The following is a 20,953-nucleotide window of genomic DNA, read 5'->3' as shown; positions in this document are numbered from 1 at the left end:
ATTTGCTTTCTCTCCAATGTCGCGAACCAAACAACAACACCTCTTAGTGCAAATCCCTTTGCAAAGCGCAATATCGCGGGGGAGTGATTCTATTAATTGAATTAAATGATTCACCGGTTTATGAGTATTCTTATGTCCAGGCGTAAGTACTTTCATTACTTATATCATATCATCAGTTTAGTGCAAGGAGTCATGGGCGTACCCAGCGGGGGACAGGTGGGGGAAACCCCCCCCCCCCCGCGAATCAAAAGTAAATTTAGTTCATAACGAAATTTTTGAACAAATTTTCTCTAAATCCAAGTAATTAATGTAAGTACATACAAATGTAAAACATATAATTTAAATCAAAAAATATTTATAGTACTCGCAAATTATTAAAAAAATAAAGCGCTTTAATAATTTTATTGAAATTTTGGTTTCATAGCCTTTCCTGAGTCACAACTTAAACGACGATTGCTTGACCACCTATAGTTTTTATCCTGGGTGCGTCCTTACAAGGAGGAATGAATAAACTTTATTTGAGCAGTCTTTCTTAAAGATTCTCAATGATAAACATAAAATGGAATTCCCGAGTACCTAGTAACATATTGATGATTGGTTCGAAAATTTTCGCGGCGTTGATCAGATGATATCTCCATTTTCTTCGGGTTCCCACCGTTTCCGTTGCGCCTACGTTGATAAAACATTTCGCTGACATGACGGTAAGCGTCTTCAGGTCAAGCATGTAGAGTAGGAGTTTTTAGCTTCACTCTACTACCGGCGCAAAAAAAGTGAGAACGCTTAACTTTAAGCATCAGTATGCAATTCTGCCGAAGCTCCATAGGGTCGTACAATATATCATTTTACTAATTTTTTATTCGACTACAACAATGAATCATTAAACAGAGTCTAAACGTTTACGTTTATACTCTGTTTATGATTCATTGTTGCAGTCGAATAAACAATAGTTAAAGCGATATATTACTCTATTCCTTGGAGCTTTGGCAGAATTTCATGCAAGTGCTTAAAGTTCAGCGTTCTACCTTTTTTGCACGGATAGTATTAAATTCACTACGGAAACCTTCGACCTGAAGGCGCTGACTGCAATAACAGCGAAACCGTTGTCAGCAAAAGCCAACGGACGCGTTGATAACCGAAGAAAATGCTCAAGTCAGTTACACATTGAAGTTGAAAGTTAAGTTAAACTAAATTGCGTTCTTCCTCAGGACCTTCATCTATATTATACACAGCCCTTTGTGTGACTCACAGTATCTGTATTATATTTATCCTGTTATACGATGCTTGCCATTGTCGCTGTTCATAATGCATGCATCAATCTTATAAATGTTTTTTTTCCATTCCTAACATTATCTATATGATATTTATCCTTTGTAATACTATGAAAATTAATTATTCGTTTAGATTATCTCATAAAATTTACTAAATGTGTTATTATAATTTTGCAAAAGTTGTTTACAGAATTGTTATTGTATAATATTTAATGGGTTATCATACTGTGATAATACCACGAGCGGTTCGATCAATTATTCATATATTTTGCTAACCTAACGACTGAGTGGACCGGTCTATTTAATTAAAGTGTTCGATTGGTTCTTTTGTTTGAGATTTATTTTGAGAAAAAAACTTGTGTTCCAAGTCCCACTCAAAGGCACCAGCGGCGACATATTCCTCCATTGTACTTAAACCCTGGAGTACTTTACTTGCACCTTCTCCAGCATATTCTCTTAAATGATATTCTGAAGATTAGTGCCTTCCCTGAAAATCGTCTTAATTGACATGATACTTCCGCCTGACGCTGTACCATCGCGACTGCCTAGCTGCAAAAAGTACTAAACATTACAGTTGAAATTACTTAAATGTCATGAATTTCAAAGAAAAATGGGAGAGTTAATAGATTAAGCTCATCTCTAGGAAGCCGTTAATTCCAGTTTCCTACGTGTAATTGGCGTATGCCGTTCGTAAGTTAAGGAATTAAGTACACAGCAACTGGCATATTGAAAGCCTTATATCTGAAATGGATGATGCATCTTTAGAAAACATCATAGGAGTTATTGGAAACTAAATTATGCAAGCTTTCCTCTGTAACTTCAGCGTCAATTTTCGAGTCACCCAAACACATAATATTATATTTATTCACATTATATTACCCTTTTCACGAATTCCACTGCAGTAACTAGCAGCACGGACTCACTTTGGTTACTGGAACTACCCACATTTTACTAGTTGTGCCACGATTGAGGTAGTGGTATTGTAAGTGCTGTCATCATTTGACCACGTGGGCGGATTAACATGGTAAAAATTGAATTTTTTTAACTTTTTTACCGTAGATAATAAACATCGCTGAAAATCCCTAATGAACGTTTTAAAATATACAAAAATGAAAACAATTATTGTAAAATAAAAAAGCCTTTATTTATTATGTTTGTTTTAGTCCTATGGTACATTTTATTTCCTCGAGAAATTTAAGAGGAAAATATGCTATTTTAAAGAAGGAAAAACCTTGGAATTCAAGCGAAACATCCTCAAGTAGAAATAATTTCAGCCGAAGTTTACATTTTGCCTTCTTTTTGCCGTGGCCGTCCTTCTGGAAAATGGAGGAGAAATCACAATTTCTCCGGTGCGTTTCCTCTATAAGTTAACGACTGACGGATATTATGGAAGCAGGACATGTTTCACTGTACTTTTAAAGGGTTTTTAATCAAGATTGCCTTGACCTTTTTGGGTGAATCACGGGAATTCCCGGGATGATGAGGGAATCACGGGAAGGGGCTGAAAGTGTAAGTGTTCAGCTTCCCGGCGACCTTTTAAAATGGATGCGGCCCTAAAAGGAGATGATTTCGTTCCATACAAAAATAACAAGGTAATAGCTTTTATTGTGCAAGTTTTTAAATAATATACCCAGTTTTTCATAAATAAGCAAACTATTGTACATTTAAACTTTTACTTTAGTGCCTAATAATTTTGCGCAGAATTGTCTCATTTGAAAGAGTCGTCGTTTTGCATTGATATCATGTTTTCATTTCAAAATTATTTTCCGAATCTCTTGAAAATAATAGTTCAGTATTATTCATCCTAGGACGCCTTTTAAGGGTAAAAGAATCCATTATGGTTTGAGATCATTGATTGATTAACAATAGTAAATGAGTCCATCACAAATAAAAGATGGTGTATTTTACTTTCTTCACGAGGTATCATCCAATAAAAGAGTCTCAAAACTCATAAGTGCTAAAATTGGAAGAGGCGAACACGACCTGTGAATACAAACACTCAGTAATACATCCGGAGGTTTCCTTACTGAAAACATTTTTGTCTTAAATGGCTTAAAAAGTTTTTTTCTCCGAGTTCACCGCCAAATGCTCTTCTATGAGCGCATGGGAAGAAATTCCTCAACGGACTTAACTCTCTTGGGAGCAGTTTACATCTTCTCACAGCGGACATTAACAGCGTGATTTCAGATTAGATTCGTGGATGTCGAAAATGCTAAAATAATGTATGAATTACATTGCTACGCCGTCTTGAAGAAGATCAATTTTTTCCAGTAGGCAACATTTTACAGACCCTTTCTTTTGGTTTGGCAAACCGTTGGAGCTATATCTAGAGCAAAAATTCTAGGCCCATGGAGTCGAAATATTATATAACACCAGAAATAATTACATACCTGACTTCAAAACAGACAATTCAACTAACACATGCAGCAAAATTAGCAGCTATGGCGAGATAAATGGCTGCCATATCATCACAGATGTAGAATCTAGCCGCATGTAAACGACAATAAACTCATTATACTTAATTTCATCATCAACAACATGATCAAGAGATTGTATAAGAAATACATCTGAAGAAAGCCAGATCAATAATTATCAATCTTCAGCAAGTTCATATATGGTGAAGGTTGGGCACTTACAGTGACGTCATGAACTCACATGTCGAGCACGGAAGAGCACTCGTGGTTTAAAAAGAAAGTATCAAAATTTTAGGTTAAACAATATATCTTGAATTGCAGATTTACTTCCATTCTAATCCAAATCTCTTCGATTGAATGAATTTTCAGAGTGTATTTTTCATGTCAAAGAGTCTTAAGCATTCCATTTCCATGGTATTTGACGAAATGGTACGAAACTATGAACACTCCTTCACTGTCTACAAGTTACTTCTGTTTTTCTTTTCTCCGCTAACAAGGATATCACGTCAAATTATGAATACTAGAGCCAATGGCAAAAGCAAATAAAACCTAAGTACAGTGGAATATACGAGGGGCATATGAAAAGTAAAGTCTCCAAAGCCTAGGCGTCCCAGCATGCAGCACTAGGCAAAATCTAGCCCCTCTGTCGTGTCTATTGGTCCTTCCCCCTTTCCGTCACATAAACAGTTTAAAATTTGCAAGATAATTATCGGTGCGGAATCCATTCGCGATGGACCCGATTACGGCTCCCGCCGGGTGTGAACTGCTGTCCGTCATTAAGTTTCTGCATCCAAAGATGGCTGCTCCGATTGAAATTAATCGCCAATTGGAAGAAGTGTGTTATCTGAAGTGCATAGACTCAAAAAATGTACGGAAGTTGAGCAGAAATTTCCTGCTTGCCGCCTCAAAGTTCATGACGAGGAGTGGAATTCTCAAAATCAGCGGTCAAGACTATGGCTACCGCCTTCTGGGATAGAAAACATTTCCTGCTGGTCGATTTCATGCCTAAGGATACAAAAATCAACCACGCGAGGCCAGTGGCGGATACAGAGAAAATTCAAGGGGGGGGCGCAAAAGACATCTTGAGTTACCTTTACTTTTATCGCAATAAAAAATAATCAAGTCACATGCAGAGCTTCAGAAGTTTTAACTAAAGTGATTTAACACACATTCAAGACAATGCCATCTTATGATATAAAAAAGTTAAAATTATGGTTCTGCTATGTTTGGCAATACGGGTGGCCCCGCAAAGGGGGGGCGCGCGCCCCCTGCGCCCCCCATCTGTATCCGCCACTGCGCGAGGCACTATGACACCCTATGCAAACTTCGAAGGGCTATCCAGAACAAAAGACGCGGCAGGTTGACAAAACACTACATCATGACAAGGCGTGAAAGGGACAAGGATGTGGCCCACAAAGACACGTCACTCATCGAGAAATGTGGATGGAAGGCGGATGATCTCCCCTCTTACAACCTATATATCACTCCCTGTGAATGTCATCTCTTTCCGGCCCTAAAAAAGAGATTTGGTGGGTGGCGAAAACGACGACGAGATTCAAGAAGCGGTTCTTGCCTGCCTTCGGGAAGCAGCGGGGCGCTGGTTCGAGGAGGGAGCACAAAATTTCGTCGCACGGATGTGGAAAGTGATCGAGCACAAGGGTGAATACATTGAAAAATAGCTCTAAGTTACAGCTTTCTAACTATGTAATGTGCATTGGCAAAAAATCTCAGCCACTATGAAAACAAAATTTGGAGATGTTACTTTTCATATGTCCCTCGTATTTTGCCGTCACGTTTCAATTCCTTTTATTATTAATATATGTATTTATGTGGGGCATGTTCTATTTTATAAGCGTTTTATATTAGGGTAAGACTCTCACTCATAAGATCCTTATTCCATAACCTCTGGAGCCACCAGGCAGTGGTGTGACATTGACAAAAAATGAGCATCTTCAGCAGAATTCCGCAGCGCATCTTGGCTTCATTGAATATAAGTTTATTATGACATCAGCCAGAGTCTTTCCATTGACGGTTTGTGCTACGTTCTTTATGGTATTCAGTATCTGATGATATCACACAGGTGGTCAATATTTCATCAATTACCAGCTTCAGGGACTGCACTATAAACACCAGTTGCGTAACTAGGAATATGCTCACGGGGAACCTGGGGGACGATCCCCCCCCCTCAGGAAACGGTGGGTCCAGGGGTTAGTCATCGGTCGGTATTCATTGACTCGTCTCACAGCCATGATATTAGTAAATGATCTTTAACTTTGAGTAGTTTCAGTTACTACATGTGAGAACTAGACAATAGTTTTAAATGATTTTTTTATGTATATGAGGCTTTGAGGGGGATATATCCCCTCATACCCCGCCCATCCCATATTTAAGCCCCTGATAAACACCATTCAACCTTTTTGCCTGCTTAGGTTAATGACAAATCAGCCAGCCAGGAAGCAGTAATAGATGAATTTGTACGTAGGCGGCTAAGACCATGAGGATGAAACGTGGTGCTCTTTTTTTAGGTCAGCGGCTTCGATTTGGCGGATAACCGATACCTCCGCATGAAGAGGAAGCCTATAAATTATGAGCACAAGGCCATCGATTAAAACTGTGGACACTGAAACAACCATACCTAGATGCCCACGTCTTCTTAAACAAAAGATAGACACTAATTGAATAGTCTCCTCTTTTTGCTCCATGGTATAAAGTTCACTGCTCTTAGAACCCTTTTCTCTGAACTCCGACGGAACCACCGTGAGAATCTGAGACTGAAGTAGATGCGGTGGTAAGATGCGTGTTCCTCGATGACCGGGCATCGGAGGACGCTGATGAAGTGGCAATATTCCCCCTTTGCCTTCTCGCCAAACTCGGACAGAGCTTCTTGATAAGCATCTCCTTAACCTTCTCCTTGCAGACGAAAATGATGAATATGAAGAGGCCTTGAAGGATGTTCATCATATCGGAAAACATCCAGTAGCATTCCGACCCTCCGATAATGGTGGCTATGATTTCCATGGCCCAAGTAGCTCCCATGACGATGCTGAGCTTGATGTACAGGTTGAATCTGCGCCGGGCACCGTCATGTGTGAGGAAATTGACAAGTTTGAGAAAACATTAAATAGCTTCAGCTTTACGTGGTGAAACTATACATGCTAAAGTGTAAATAACTAATGGTAGTTTCCGCTCATTAATACAACACTCCAACGCCGACCATGGTCGGTAGTGAAGTATAAAAGTATGGAAATCACTATTGGTGTTTACGAGTACCGTTCGATGTTCAAAAAATTGTAAGTAAATGTTTAGTTTGAAATTGCACATTTAATGATAGGCTGTGATAGTTTTAGTACCAATTTTAGACTTAATACAATTATTTAATTAATGCAGTAAAAAACAGAGAAGCTAATTCCAAGGTATTCATAATAACAGGGTAAGCAATTAACAAATATTAAGGAAAACGCTGAAAATAATGAAGAAATAATATTCAACAATATTATCAATTAACAAACTAAGGATGGAAGTATTCATAGGGTGGTGAGAGGAGTAAGGGGAAGAGAACTATGCAGGTGGCGGATAATAAATGAGAGATTAAATAGGATCAAAATTGGGAACACATTTTGAGTAGGAGTTAATGAAGGAAGGGAGTATGAATAAAAAAGAACGTTTTGAGACAGAAAGGTGGGGGGTGAAACAAGGAAATACTCTACCCCATCCGTTCACTAAGGAACATGATGAGGAAAAGATAAAGAAAGTAGATCATCTGCATTCAATTTATACCTATCGTTATCTGTCCAATTAATAAAAATGATTAAAAGAAGCCTTCAAGAATTAAAAACTATGAATTCACCATTGATCTGTAGGTATAGAATATCGTCAACGAAATCATAATCATGGATATTTCAGAACATAGTAGAAGTAATGGTAGCTTATGGTCACATTAATAAATGCAAAACTTATCTGTAATGGGCAACATAAATGGAAAACTTTTAGATGAAAAAAGTTGTAGGTAAATGGACAACTTAAAAAGATAAAATTATTAGATATCAAAAGAGAACAAAATGGGAGAAAATTGAAATAGAAATTAATTTTTTTAAAGCCGTCATCGACATCCCTTTCTAAATCTGATAAATATTTTGGTCTTATAAATAAAGGGAAATTCAAAATTGAAATGCCGATGATTTCTCTTTAATTTGAGCCAATTATTTGACCCAAATTTTGACACTGAAAATTTGGGTCAAATAATTTTGTCAGCTCACTTTATTGTTTTGGTTATGCCCGAGTTCAGACCGATCTCAGTTTGGTTGGTAAATGTTGTGAACGCTGTATATGGTTAATTTTTTTACCAACAGGGCAATAACAGACTCGGCATGTATTAGATATTAAGCTTGCTTTTCTAACAGGCATGAAAAATAAAATTTAAAAAAATATATCTGATGACATGAAAGGCAACGTGACTCAATTTACAGCCCACCAACTTAATAAAATGATTCATTCTCTCAATTGATCTCATCTCACCTGTTTTGGTCTTCCTTCTGATCGTGTCGCTTGCTGTCTCCCTTCTTCAGCATTCGCGTTTCTCTACTTATTCTGTAAATGTTAATGGACGTAACTACGAACAGCACTACATTACTCGTCGTTATGAGGCCAACTGGAATTATGTAATACCATAACTTGCTGCCTTCTCCTGTAAAAAGCATGTAAACCGATCAATTGAAATAGTAATATGGTTGACAATTGCGAAATTAATGTAAGTTATTATGTCCCATTTCTCTGCACAATTTGCTGTGGATTTACTTATTATGAAACCTTTTTACAAGGTCGCATCTGAAATTTTTAAGTGGATACGATTGCATTGACACACAGAAGTTGTTCTTTCTTCAAGACCTAAATTAACCTAAGTGTAACTATGCACAATTAAGGCAGTCTATTATTTATCACAAACTGGAGCAGAAATTTAACCAGACGAATGCAGCTGTTAATTTTAATGACTAGCTCTCCATGAACAAGTTCATACCACATTGTATACCCGGTCATTTACCGCTCAAAATAAAAATAATTGCACAAATTTCATATATGCAAGATGAAAAGCATTTATGCACACTATGTGCAGGGGCTTCCTTATTTCCTGACATTAAACATTTTGAACTCTCATCCCTCAATTTTTTTGCAATGCATCTACAAAATACCTATCAATGATTAAGTGGAAAATTATTAATTCCTGAATTTTACCGTAACTTAATAAAACAACAATCTCTCCTGATCCCCCATTTAAATTCCAATTTAATGATGTCATGGCTGAGCAACAAATGAGTGAGAAAAAGAAAATAATCAGGGTGGTGGGAGCAATAATTTTCACAAAAACATTTTACCCACATAAGGGACATATTAGGGTACACTGTCTTAAACAATGGTCACTTTGATAAAACTTTTCCTTTATTACATGCGGTAAACGGGGTAACTTTGTCCCTTTCCAGGTAACTTTGGACCAGAGATGTAAAGAGATTCATAGTTCTGTGTTTTGCCATTTGTATTGAGTTATCGACTTAGATTTTTTATCAGTTGACTGGCAGCAGAACTGACTTCACTCCTGAATTAGTTTGTGTTTTAGTCTAAGAGATATTTTGTGTGGGTATCTTTGCTCCAACTCGTAGTTTGTAACAAGATTTGTATGCTCTTATTAGGGCCTTAGTTTCCCTAATTCAAGATAACTTTTTTTTTTAATTGAAAAAATTCACCCTAGTTGTTAAAATAGTTAAGAGGATCAATAACTGCCTTTAATTAGAGGTACATGATCAATCATTGATCATTCATTAATTTTAACGACTTCATATGCATTATTTATTAATTTAATTAGATAAGTGTATTTGTTTCTATAAAACAATATAAAGTTGTTACAAAGTTACCCCAGTTGATTGGTATTACTGGTACAATTTAAATGTAATTAAAAGCAAATGTTATTACGGAACCAGCAGGTTTTCTTGAATCCTGGTCGGAGGGCCCAGTGAGGGAGATATGGGAAGAACTCCATGAAAATGGTGATCAACAGGATGACGAATGGAATTCCCCACGCATACATCACGTACAAGCGGAACTTCTTTGTATCCCTCTCCTGAGCATTCCCTGCCATGGGTTTCATGCCACTAGAACATTTCATGCGGAAGTTAAAACATGTGATAAATTACTTTATGACCTCAGGTGACCGAGGTATCTCTTGAAATTATGGCCTCGGTGTATAGACTAAAATTAAGACACCATTAATGTTTAAGGCAAAACATTTAATAAGACGGGGATTACGTATAATTCATTGGAATGCAATAAAAATCATATCAATTCAGAAAGAATATTAGTGAAGAAATTAAAATCTTGGATCAAAGATTCAGATCTAAGATCACAAAAAATTACGAGGGCACATTAAATTATAATATGGAACGGAAATACCTCCAAACTTAATAAGTTTTCGCTATTAAGTGGCAGGAAACTTACCTAAATGCCACGTATATGTCGATACACATTATGTTCAGCCAGAAGAAGGTACACAGCAATGAAAAGTAGACGATAAAACCTGAAAATATGAAATAATTCTGGAAGTAGTCATTAAGTTTGAATTTATTGCGATTGCACTTCACGAAATACTCCAAAAGTCATGGCGAATATAATTTATAAAGTCATGAAATCAGGCGAACTAAAGCAAAATCGAATAAAATATAACGGATGCATAAGGAACGGAAAGCATTAGCATTTTACTTTAAATTCTGTTCAATTTTACGTAAACTATAAAGAAGGTATGATGGAAGCAGTAATTCCTCAATGACAAAGAAAAGAGAGTCATTAGTTACATCAGTTTTATACAATCGCAACCCTCTCACAGTGGTATCACCCGAAGAAGCTTTGTTCGCGTCGCTGCCACTTCTGCACTTTCCTGCACCTTTCTGCCACATTTGAGTTCGCGTCGCGGAAGTTGCACGTGACGAACGCTGTTCGCGTCGCGGGTGCAGGTTCAAAAGGTGCAACTCTTATCTGCACCTTTTGCACCAGCTTCGGAGGTGGAGCAAAAGGTGCAACTTCAGGAATCATGGGAAATAGCAGACGAAAACCGGCGGAAAACAAATGGCCATTATAGAAAATTGGAAGATATTTCATTTTGACGTTACTTCTTCGAAAATAAAACATCTGGTATCTGAAATACATCTGACTGGGTGATATTAATAATAATAAATTTTTTTAAGTGGTTAAATAGTAAACGAATGCAAACTTATGATATATAGTTAAATGAAATGGATGTTTCTCACTAAACGTAGCAAAAGTGCAAAATGAATAAAATATTGCAATGACAATGTTAACTCTATGTATGAAAAATTAGGAATACTTAATTTAAATAATCCTTATAGATATGTATTAATAATAAATAACTATTTCAGTGGAAAACACAATATACATAAGAATTATGCACATAGGATGGATAAAAGATATGTTACTTATTACCATGTTCCTAAATAATATAATAAATACGGAAAGAATGTAATGAGTGGTAAGATACCAATGACACTCAATGGCTTACCACATAGTTTAAAGAAAATAGAATCAACTGAAGAGCTGAAAATAAATACTAAAAATTACCTTTTGAATAGGGAAACATCTCATTAATTCATTTTATTCTGATGACAATACACAATAATTGTAAAACATTTAAAATTATCACCTTAATATTTGTTTAATAATACTTTTGCGTTTTGTTTTTAATTTTAGCTATTTTTTTAGCTTTTTCCTGCATTTTATTCTTATGACAATGCATGTAAAATTGTAATATATTTTAAAATATCACAATTTCTGTCGTTTTTTTACTCTGTGTTTTTTTTTAATGTTAGCTATTTCTCTGCATAAATTTTTTAATTGTGAAACTAGCATGTGCATATGTGTAAAAAGTTGTAAGTAAATATGTAAATGATTCATTTTGTCTCTTGTGACAGTGCTGATACAAATGTAAATATTTTTAATACTATTACCTTATGTTTAAATTTTACTTTTTGTGAATTTTTTTAGTCATTTTTGTGCATACATTTTATAATTGTAAGCATATCCATTTGTGTAAAAATCTGGAACCTGCTGATAGGCAATTGCTTAGCAGAACAGAAAGTTCTTTTTTCTTTTAATTGCTTCAATGAGTGTTTGTATTCATATAAAATAAATAAATTATTAAATTATTAAAAAATATTATCATCATTATTATTATTGTTATTATTAACCTTAAAACCTTATTCTTGATAATGGAAGATGTTGAAGCATTTGCAACTCAATACCAATACAATCAAATAACAAACAAACAATAAACAAATGTGTTCAATATCAGTTCAACCAGCATCATAAGAAACCCGAGTAAATCGTAACAATTACTGGAATAACACGTTATCCTTATCCCGTGGCTGAATTAAAGCTGGGAAAATAACATTTCAGTCTTCATAAAAGTCCTCCTCGACAATGTTTTCTAAAATCATGTCCCTCGCCATTTTTGTTTTTACACAACCGTTCGCGTCGCCAGAGTTGAACCTTTCTGCACCCGCCTGATTTTTAATGCTCCTTCTGGTGCAGAAGGTGCAGATGCAGCAAGCGACGCGAACAAAGCTCTGGTTTGCATTAATGAGGGTAGAGCTCATCCCGGAATTAAATAAACCGGAGTGAGTTTTCAAAGTAGTGGGCAAAGACCTTTCCCTATCCGACCCTCGTCGAAATATTGAAGATCACTGACCCACCGGTGACCTTAATTTTCTTAAAGAGTCGTCCCGAAAAGACTTTCAACTTCCAACCCTCGTCTCAGCTACCAACCTTGTTTAACGATAAGTATACACTTGCCCCATCCTCGACGAAAACTACGGCTCAATTGACTACATCAAAACATATCATCAAAAATAATAAATAACCCCTCTGCAGCATCGGTATACATCCCGATTTACCCATTACGTTGCCCGCATATCTTATTGCTGAGCAGAGGCATCCAATATTTTTAAAAGCTTAGGTTATATTCCTTCTCCTAAAATAAGTATCATTTATCCACCAGCTCAGCCCAGCTCATCCAACAAAACTTCACGGAACTAAACGCCATAGAAAAATGCGCGAAAAATGTTTACTTTATGGAAGCTTTCAAGTAGAGCCTCGAAAATCGAATTAACTGCTCATCCATCAGATCCTTATGGTTAAGACTTAATGAAGGAAGATAATGGGAAATCGATCTTCATAAAAACCTCGCAAAGAAAGGCAGGAAATTTTGTATGCTTATAAGATGAAGAATAATAATTCCTGATGCAAGCATGAATACAAGGGGAAACAATAGATTGGAAATATTTAGTACAAGCTAGTAGTTAGGATGGCCAGACCTCTATTTTTACCATTGCGTGAGAGCCCGGCTGGCGGAATTTCTCTATTTAGCCGTTCTCTTATTTAGGCTTTCTGCCTTTTTCTTAGTATTATTAACCCATTATAACCCAATGTTGCTTCTAAGCAACATCAAAAATATTTATAAATTATCTGCTCTATTTAGGATATATCAAAACCACGCATTATTTTGCGGTGCACATGGTAATGACGGAATATTTAGCTGCCACGATAATCATGATTGAGAGCAAATTTTTCAAGTTTTCAGACTGAAACTTTTTGAAATTTGATGTCTCCAGGAAGGAGCTCTGGGTTATAAAGGGTTAATGACCCTATGCTAATGTACCGCATGTATTGAAATATGCAAGGCTATCTTTATAATTTTTCATCTGTTTATGTGAAACATATGCAATTTGAAGGGAATGCAAGAGAACACAAAATAAGAATTTCAGTCCTACTTTCGAACGATCAGCCGCAAAACTCGCACATAATGCTCTAATTTAGGAACCATTGATTTAACCTTTGATATCACAGCCTAACATTGTACACTAGGGCTCAACTTGACACATTTGCCACTATTTTCAAAGCAGTATTGGGAACTTTCCCCTTCCTGAGAGTAGGAATATTGAAAAACTACATAAATAAAACTTCAAGAACTACTTATGCATTGTTTCCTATGCTTTGATTTGATTGAATTGAAAGAATATTAACATACTATCCGGCTTTCTTTCAAATCCCTTTATATTTTCCTTCGATATTTTTTCCTTTGAAAATGTTTTCTAGGTCATTCTAAGTAAAGCGTTGAGATAGACGATTTTGAGACTAAAAAAGTATTACCTGAAAACTGGTTGTGGAGGATGGTTATATTTTGTCTAAAATTTTCGTTGTCGACTTTGAAATTTTTCATATGCTTCCTTATAAGCTCTCACCAGAGCTGTACTTTGAGCTGAAAATCTATTTAAGGTTCGCAGGGGTTTCAAGAAATGCATTTTCCCTTCCAAAACCGACCGAAAAATAATACTGATTATGGTCAAGCTTTTCTGCTGGAAAAAAAATGAGAAAAAGAGTTTGAAACTGCAATCCACTCACCCGAAGCCCAGCACACACTTTCACCAAAGTGAGTTCCGAATCCTTGAACGGCAGCGAGAGCGACAAAGGCCACAAGTGCACTGATCATGTGGCAAATGAGGCACTTCCCGTGCATGTTTCTCAAGTCAGGCAGGATCAAGTATACGAACAATGAGACGAAGAGGAAGAAAATGGACACGGAGAACGCCACCGGATACAGGATATACCTCACTTTATAGCAATAGTTTATCGCCTTCTTCGTCTCTTCTGTTCCTCCCAATTTGTAGAAGCACTTGTAAGGAAGATAATCATCCACAATTGGATAATATTCCATACAGAATTCATCTGGGCCCATCCTGAGATTCCCCTTCAAGACGTTCAGCGTTCCGTCCGAGAAGTTCAAAAAGAATGCGTCTTCGGGGTACATCTTAGGCTCCAGCGGAAAACCCCAGCAGTAGTTCCCGTAGATCAATGCAAAGTGATCGCCGCTGGCAACGCTCACCTCACCATCGACGTCAGAGGTGACATTGGGACGAAACCAACCCGAAATTTCGTAGTCCACGCTTCTGCCATTCGTTTTGACCCGTGATTCTGCGTAAGGAATGCAATAAAGCTGGTCGAATTCCATCGCTTCATCTTTACCGCAACACTTTCGCAGACAAGGCTTTTCCAAGCCGCAAGGACATCCGTATATAACCATGGATTCGTTCACGACATCTGTCCAATACGAGTCTAAGGGGTAAAGAAGCTTCATACTTTCATCCCATACACTGCCGTTGGGCATGAAGACAGGGTTTGTTATCTCGCTCCTTTCCCAAGCCGGACACTTAGACTCCAGTAGCTTCATATCAGGTTCAAGTGGCTCCAGACACAGGAAAGGCAAGTACGCCTCAGACTTCGGCACGTATTCCAGGCAGAATTCATCCGGACCCAATGCTTCACCCACGCGGTCCGGAAGGTTTAAAGTTCCGTCGGTGAAATTGAGAAAAAATCCGTAGCCATCTCTCGGGTGAGTCAGAAATCTTCCCTCGCAGTGCTTTCCGAATACGAGACGGAAGTGGTCGTTTTCAGCCCTGCCCAAATTTCCTTTAAAATCAGAGACCACAATAGGGCGGAACCATGGCCAGGGATCATCGTGAACCTTGCACTCGTGAGTATCGTAGTCCATGACTTGATCCTTCAGGCAACACTTCCTCAAGCATGGACCTTGCAGACTGCATGGACAGTGGTGAACGGAGAAACTGCTTTCGTAAAGTTCGGCCCAGTAAGACCCAAGAGGGTACAACGTGCGTCCATCCGGGTCCAATACCGTACCGTTTGGCAGAAAGATACTATCTGAAACTTCATTTCTCTCCCAAGAGTTGCAATCTTGATAACTCGATATTCTTTCCGCCGAAATCAAGAAGAATAACCAGAATAAGAGTTTCGAAGTCATCGCATCCATCATCACTGGCACTTCTACCGCAGCGAGGCTGTAAGAGAAAAAATGCACTTAGTTTACCCAATGGATGTAGGTGATGATAATAATAAAAATAATATATATTTTCTTCCATGCTTACAAATGTAGGTACGTATTACGCTTACCATTTAAAAAAAAATTAAGGTGAATGGTTTTATTCAATACGCCTGCAGCTTATGAACCAATTTTAACTTTTCTTCACATAGAATTCTTATCATAAAGACTAAAAGTAAACCAAAACACCATATGTTATCGATGAAAAAGATGGGCAGATGTCATTTCATAGTGCAATATTTTTATGGAACGTGAAAAGAAGTCTTTTTTATGGCAATATACAGTAAATTTAGAGTCCTTCTGCATCATAAAAATCTTGAAATAAATACTTCTGTTTAGTCTAATAAAAATACTTGCATCTGGTGATTCACCTGGACCTTGGGTATGTTCCCATTTATATAAAAACCTATCCATTGCACGTTCACCCCGTCCGCATCACCAGCAACCCTAGCTATTATGGTACCCGCATTCGCGAGCATTGTGTTGCTGAGCAGGTGAGGCAAACCCGCCGGAATATAAAACATTCGAGGAAGACAAGCACACGATCTCATAACGCTCAGTTGGAGAAGACCCCTTGGACTGAACGCTGGAAGGCAGGGCTGTACGTGCAACGCGGCGCGCAACGGTAAAGTATTATCCTTCAACTATCCTTTCTATCTCCATGTTATAGAATTTTTAGTTACATTAGTGATAATATATGATAAGGGTCTTCAACCCGCGGACCCCCGGCTAATTTCATGTGGCCTCCAGAGACTACAGAAAATATTGTATCGCGAACCAAATATCATTACACTAGTCAAAACTAGACAATGTCAAAAATCGGATCAACTCATTGATTGATAGAACTTTTTAACCAATAAATGTTATTGTATATTGAAATTATGTTTTTTTAAATTTTATTAGTGTGGTGGTAAAGTGACGTCTCTTTGGGCATCACATCAGAGAAAAACGGAAACAGCTGTAAGGATATCAGGAAGAGAATTGCGCGAGCAAAGGAGGCCTTCATGATCAGTAAGGAGCTTGCGAGAGATTGATATGAAAGAGTTTAAATAAAATGTTAGTGAAGAGTCTGATTTGGAGTGTAACGCTTTACTGTGCGGTAACATGGACAGTCATGAAGAAAGGTGAGAAAAAATTGGAGGCGTTCGAGATGTGGGTGTGGAGAAGAATTGAGAAGGTGAATTTGATGGAGAGGAGGAGAAACGACGAAGTACTGGACATGGTGGGCGAGGAGAGGCAGCTTTTAGATGAGATACAGAGGAGACAGAAGGTATGAATGAAGCGAGTGATGAGCGGGGAAGGGATGATGTAAACAGTGTTGGAGGGTAGAATGTTGGGTAAACTAGGGAGAGGAAGGAAGAGAATAGGATTTTTTGATAGAATGAATGACAGTAGGCCTTATTATGAATTAAAGCGGGAAGTCTATGTAGGGAGCCAGAATACTTCTCAAAAACTCAATGGAAACATACCTCAATCGGTAGAAAGCTTTAATAAAAGGGTCTTTATCAATCTTTAACTAGTAGGTTGAGGAATTTACTCATGATTTTTCTGTGGGAGGTGCCAGGATGACCGTACAAGCGGAGCGTCTTCACATGATGTTAGATCTTCCCTTCTTATCCCAATCTCACTGGTGCAGAGATACATGACATTTAACACTGTGAATGAATATCCCTAGTCTATTATGGTTTTTGAGTAATAATTTCTCCCCCGTTCATCCGACCGCGGATAGATACATAATAATAATATCGTTTATTTTCGTAGGCACTGGGGCCCATGAGAAAATATAAGTACATCTTTCTACATTTCATATTGAGATAGATAAATAAAAGTAAATAAATATATATACATATACAGTCAATGTGAACAGTGCATATCGCCTAGTACATGAAAGAAACAATACAATATTTTCGACACAAAAAAATAATAAATAATCGCACTTCGATATAACACACTAATTACAAAATTTAAGGTTACAGACAAAAGAAATATGAACAAGAGATATGAATATAAGAAAGTGAATATAAACAAGAAATATGAGCATAAGAAAGTGAACATAAACAAGAAATATGAACATAAGAAAGTGAATATAAACAAGAAATATGAACATAAGAAAGTGAATATAAACAAAAGAAATTTAATTTGAGGATAAGGAGGCATTCTTCAGAAACCCATATGTGCTGTGTTTGAACCTATTGATATTTGTACTGCTTCTTATTTGGGCTGGGAGAGAGTTCCATATTTGTGAGGCGGTTACTATGAATGATTTGTTCATATGAGGCGTGTGATGTTTTGGAATATGGAGGTCAATGTTATGATTTCGGGTAGGTATATCATGAACCTCAGATTTTCTAATGAATTTCTCATACAAGTATGGCGGGTAACCGGTCGTTAAGATACTAAAGGCTAGAGTTATTATGTGAAGGGTGCGACGCTCTTTATACTTAAGCCAGTTGAGGTGATTGTAATAGTTACTGATATGGTCCCATTTTTTTAAATCGTAAATAAACCTTACAGCTGAATTCATGGCCAATTGGAGTTTATTATTGTTTGCGTCGTCTTGGTTAGTGAATAAGGCTGTGCAATAATCCAAGTGAGGGAAGACTAGTGTTTTAACTAATGAAATTCGTATGTCGGGTGTAAGTATTTCTCTGGCTCTGACAAGTTGATGTAGTGATCCCAAAATTTTACGCCTCGCATAGTTTGTTTGAGGCTTCCAGCTAAGGGTTCGATCGAATATGACTCCAAGGTTTTTTACTGTTTCCTCATAAGGTATATTGTGGCTACCGAGTCTTATTTTAGGTAGATTTTCATGGTCTAATTGGGAAAAGAAATAATTGCTCCCTATAATTATTGCTGTTGTTTTCTTGTCATTGAGAACCAAATGATTAGCCTGCGCCCAACTGTTAATTCTCTCGATGTCCTCATTGATAAGTGCGATTGAATTAATAAAATTGGACGGCGATGAATGACGATAAATTTGAAAATCGTCGGCGTAAAGGTGGTAGTCACAATGCAATACATAGTACTAACCTGTAGGTGAATTCTATGTTAACCAAGGAATAATTCTTCTCACAGCTTACCGACGAATGTTGCTGCTGAAATTTTGACACAATGAAGGAGAACCTTCGTGGAAGTGTTACATTAGGATGGTCTAAAATATGTGACAAATACTTGAGTGTGGCAAGTAACGAGTGGCAGTTAATGAGTAACAGTTCCAGCGAATTATCAATACGTTGTTTAAAAAAATTCGTTACTTATAAAGACAAATATTGTACATTGGACACCTCTACAAAGGGTACTTACTTATTACATTAGAATACGAATTAGTGGGTTGAAATTTGAAATTAGAGGGTAGATACTTTGTACTAACCTGTAGGTAGATTCTACGTATGTTGGCCAATGAATTCTCCCTCTCACAGCTGACTCACAAATGCTGCCACTGAAATGTTGACAGAGTAAAGGGTTTCCTCAGCGAGAGCGTTAGAATGGGATGGTTTAAAATATGTGACCAATACTCGTGATAATGAGTTACAGTTCTGGAGAATTATCAATGCGTAGTTTAAAAAAATGATGGAGAAGTCCCAGGTTAAAGAAAACTTTTGTACCCATAACATCTCTACGAAGAGTACCTACGAATTGCAGTAGATGAAGAATTAGTGGTCATAAAATAAAAATACTTTGTTCTATTCTACACTTTTTTTGAAATAGTACGACCCGGATTTCTGCATATCATGCTATCATCAGGATATATATGATATGTAGAAACCCGGGTCGTACTATTTAAAATAAATTGTGGAATAGAAAAAAGTATTTCTATTTTATGATGAAGCAGTTCCACAAAGTAACGCCGGAGACCGTGTCTTATATTAAGAATTAGTCGGTTGAAGTGATGCATCTAAAGGTACTTGGTTGCGGAACTTACTCATGATTTTTCTGCGGAAGGTTCTGAGATGAGCGTACAAGCGGAGCGTCCTCACGTGATGTCAGGTCTTCCCTCCGTATAGCACTCTCACTGGTACACGGTCTTCACCAGAACTACCCCGCATATATCCCGCGCCCTCTCGCCGGCTCGTGAAATTGCGCGCGGCCAAAGAAGGTAAATATTGGAGAGTAGCCGCCATTTCCTCAGCCAATTTCATATAACCTGTTTACCTCAAGTGTCTCTGCAAGAGTATGCTCAGCGAAACGGCGAAAATAGAATAATAATACTCCCGTAAGAGAAGTGGATGTGATGTTTTTTTCTTTTTCAATTTTTCGTCGAATTTTTTTTCACTCAACACGACACTTTGGGTCGAAGAGGTTTATTTGCTTTCTCTCCAATGTCTTGAACCAAACAACAACACATCTCAGTGCAAATCCCTTTGCAAAACGCAATATCGCGGGGGAGTGATTCTATTAATTGAATTAAATGATTCACCGGTTTATGAATATTTTTATGTCAAGGCGTAAGTACTTTCATTACTTATATCATATCATCAGTTTAGTGCAAGGAGGCATGGGCGTACCCAGCGGGGGACAGGAGGGGGAAAGTGCCCCACACCCCCCCCGCGAATCAAAAGTAAATTTAGTTCATAACGAAATTTTTGAACAAATTTTCTCTACATCCAAAAAAGTGATATAAGTACATACAAATATAAAACATGTAATTTAGATAAAAAAATATTTATTGCACTAGAAAATTATAAAAATAAAATAATAAAGCGCTTTAATAATTTTATTGAAATTTTGGTTTCATAACCTTTCCTGAGTCACAACTTAAACGACGATTGCTTGCCCACCTATAGTTTTTATCCTGGGTGCGTCCTTGCAAAGCGTAATGAATAAACTTTATCTGAGCAGTCTTTATTAAAGATTCTCAATGATAAACATAAAATGGAATTTCCGAGTACCTAGTAACATATTGATGATTGGTTCGAAAATTTTCGCGGCGTTGATCAGATGATATTTGCATTTTATTCGGGTCTCACCGTTTCCGTTGGCCTTTGTTGATAAAACATTTCGCTGACATGACAGAAAGCGTCTTCAGGTCAAGCATGTAGAGTAGGAGTTTTTAACTTCACTCTACTATCGGCGCAAAAAAAGTTAGAACGCTTAACTTTGAACATCAGTATGCAAATCTGCCGAAGCTCCATAGGGTCGTACAATATATCCTTTTACTCATTTTTTATTCGACTACAACAATGAATCATTAAACAGAGTCTAAAAGTTTACGTTTATACTCTGCTTATGATTCGTTGTTGCAGTCGAATAAACAATGAGTAAAGCGATATATTACACTATTCCATGGAGCTTTGGCAGAATTTCAGGCAAGTGCTTAAAGTTCA

At 37.2% G+C, this 20,953-nt stretch overlaps 2 protein-coding genes across 2 annotated transcripts; both read right to left on the bottom strand.

Annotated features, from left to right (window-relative positions):
- Nucleotides 1-6,374: 6,374 nt before the first annotated feature.
- Nucleotides 6,375-10,243, bottom strand: LOC124159829 (probable G-protein coupled receptor Mth-like 1). Its single transcript, XM_046535735.1, has 4 exons — nucleotides 10,166-10,243; nucleotides 9,644-9,822; nucleotides 8,198-8,366; nucleotides 6,375-6,749 (listed from the first exon to the last, which is right to left on the bottom strand). Exons 1-4 carry the CDS (start codon nucleotides 10,192-10,194, stop codon nucleotides 6,404-6,406), a joined length of 723 nt encoding a protein of 240 aa, XP_046391691.1. The 5' UTR covers nucleotides 10,195-10,243; the 3' UTR covers nucleotides 6,375-6,403.
- Nucleotides 10,244-10,555: 312 nt separating this feature from the next.
- On the bottom strand, nucleotides 10,556-16,023 carry LOC124159701. The gene is made up of 3 exons (XM_046535611.1): nucleotides 16,001-16,023; nucleotides 14,138-15,588; nucleotides 10,556-10,743 (listed from the first exon to the last, which is right to left on the bottom strand). The coding sequence occupies exons 1-3, from the start codon at nucleotides 16,021-16,023 to the stop codon at nucleotides 10,556-10,558; spliced, it is 1,662 nt and encodes a 553-aa protein (XP_046391567.1).
- Nucleotides 16,024-20,953: the final 4,930 nt, after the last annotated feature.

The sequence above is a fragment of the Ischnura elegans genome, chromosome 5 (assembly GCF_921293095.1).
Source record: "Ischnura elegans chromosome 5, ioIscEleg1.1, whole genome shotgun sequence".
Classification (NCBI taxonomy): Eukaryota; Metazoa; Arthropoda; class Insecta; order Odonata; family Coenagrionidae; genus Ischnura; species Ischnura elegans.
The sequence above is the reverse complement of the archived record's forward strand: the minus strand, read 5'-3'. Positions and strand labels throughout refer to the sequence as shown.

Bases quoted from the DNA above. Each gene is read 5' to 3' on its own strand.
- LOC124159829 (XM_046535735.1), bottom strand. From the start codon at position 10,194: ATGTGTATCGACATATACGTGGCATTTAG. The intron at 8,367-9,643 runs GTAATAACATTT...TGCTTTTTACAG, and splicing joins CAAGAAAACCTGCTGGTTCC to GAGAAGGCAGCAAGTTATGG. The intron at 6,750-8,197 runs GTGAGATGAGAT...TGCCCGGCGCAG, and splicing joins CAGAAGGAAGACCAAAACAG to ATTCAACCTGTACATCAAGC.
- LOC124159701 (XM_046535611.1), bottom strand. From the start codon at position 16,023: ATGGGAACATACCCAAGGTCCAG. The intron at 15,589-16,000 runs GTGAATCACCAG...TTTCTCTTACAG, and splicing joins GGAACATACCCAAGGTCCAG to CCTCGCTGCGGTAGAAGTGC. The intron at 10,744-14,137 runs GTGAGTGGATTG...TGATTCCTGAAG, and splicing joins AAGTGTGTGCTGGGCTTCGG to TTGCACCTTTTGCTCCACCT.